Consider the following 1,222-nt stretch of genomic DNA (forward strand, 5'->3'; position numbering starts at 1 on the left):
CTAATATGAAGAGCAGCTTCTGTTTTTACCATGTAATATTTTAAAAGTTCAAAACATTATCAAATACAGTTGCAGATACAACTATATTTTAATTTGAACTTTAAATTAGTTTTTGTAGTTTATTTTTAAACATTTTGAATGTATTTTAAAGGAACTTTAAACTTGTCAAAAAGCTGTTGTTACTGTTATTGTTTGTCACTAATATGAAGAGCAGCTTCTGGTTGTAAAAGTTTAAAAATGATATATTTTCATTTGTACTTTATCAAATTTGTTTTACAGGTTTTTTATTTGAAACATTTACATTAAACATTTTTAATTTATTTATTTTATGCCCACAATTTTATTCGTTGAATTGTCTATTTTTGTTATTGATTTATAATAATTATCATTTTGATCCATACATTGGTAATGTCTGACTGGGCCTCGTGTCACTTTATGTTCAATAAATTGGGCCCCGAGGTCAGAAAGGTTAAGAACTCCTGATCTAAACAATATCAATGCTTTACTTAGTTTTCCTCTCAAAAACTCCACTGATCCCTGTGCTTCATTCATTTTCTTCTTCTACAATGTGGTGCATCACTGCTGCCACCAACTAGCATCTATTTTACATTTTTGCGTTTGTTGTGGCTTGTGCACTTTGTTGACCCTTCTGGGCCACCGTACAGGGTGGGAACGAAAGACAGGTCCAAATGTGAATTTAGGGGAAGCTGTTACAGAACTGAAAACACAAGAACCCAGAACATGAATAACCCCTGAAATGAATCAATCTAAAAGATGCTGAACAAATAAATGAGTGAAACCCTGACGTGTTCATTCGGACTCTGTTGTCGTGTTTCTGTTTATTGTTTACATGTTTGTTTATCAGAATGTTCTACGTGGCGTCACGTGAAGGACAGCTCCCTGAGCTCCTGTCTATGATCCACATCCGCAGACACACTCCGCTGCCTGCTGTCTTCATACTGGTCAGTTTGTTGTCACAGAGTCAGACTGATAGCACGAGTTTCAGTTTAAATACAGCTGTGTGTGTGTGTTTGTCTGTGTGTGTAGTACCCTATGACCATGCTGCAGCTGTTTGTGGGAGACATCTACAGCTTGTTGAACTTCATGAGTTTCCTGCGGTGGCTCTTCATCGGTGTGGTTGTCCTCGGTCTTCTCTACCTCCGATACACCAAGCCTGACCTGCCCCGCCCCTTCAAGGTCTGTTTTCAACCTTTCATCCAAC

General features: G+C 37.4%; 1 protein-coding gene across 1 annotated transcript in view; it reads left to right on the forward strand.

Moving 5' to 3' along the window:
- slc7a11 (solute carrier family 7 member 11) overlaps positions 1-1,222 on the forward strand; it is a 76,715-nt gene that overhangs the window by 54,478 nt on the left and 21,015 nt on the right. The window contains exons 9-10 of the mRNA XM_014027655.1: positions 866-962; positions 1,048-1,197. Coding sequence (XP_013883109.1) covers positions 866-962; positions 1,048-1,197 — 247 coding nt within the window. The remainder of the gene's footprint in view (positions 1-865; positions 963-1,047; positions 1,198-1,222) is intronic.

Source organism: Austrofundulus limnaeus, unplaced genomic scaffold, assembly GCF_001266775.1.
Source record: "Austrofundulus limnaeus strain Quisiro unplaced genomic scaffold, Austrofundulus_limnaeus-1.0 Scaffold670, whole genome shotgun sequence".
Taxonomy (NCBI): Eukaryota; Metazoa; Chordata; class Actinopteri; order Cyprinodontiformes; family Rivulidae; genus Austrofundulus; species Austrofundulus limnaeus.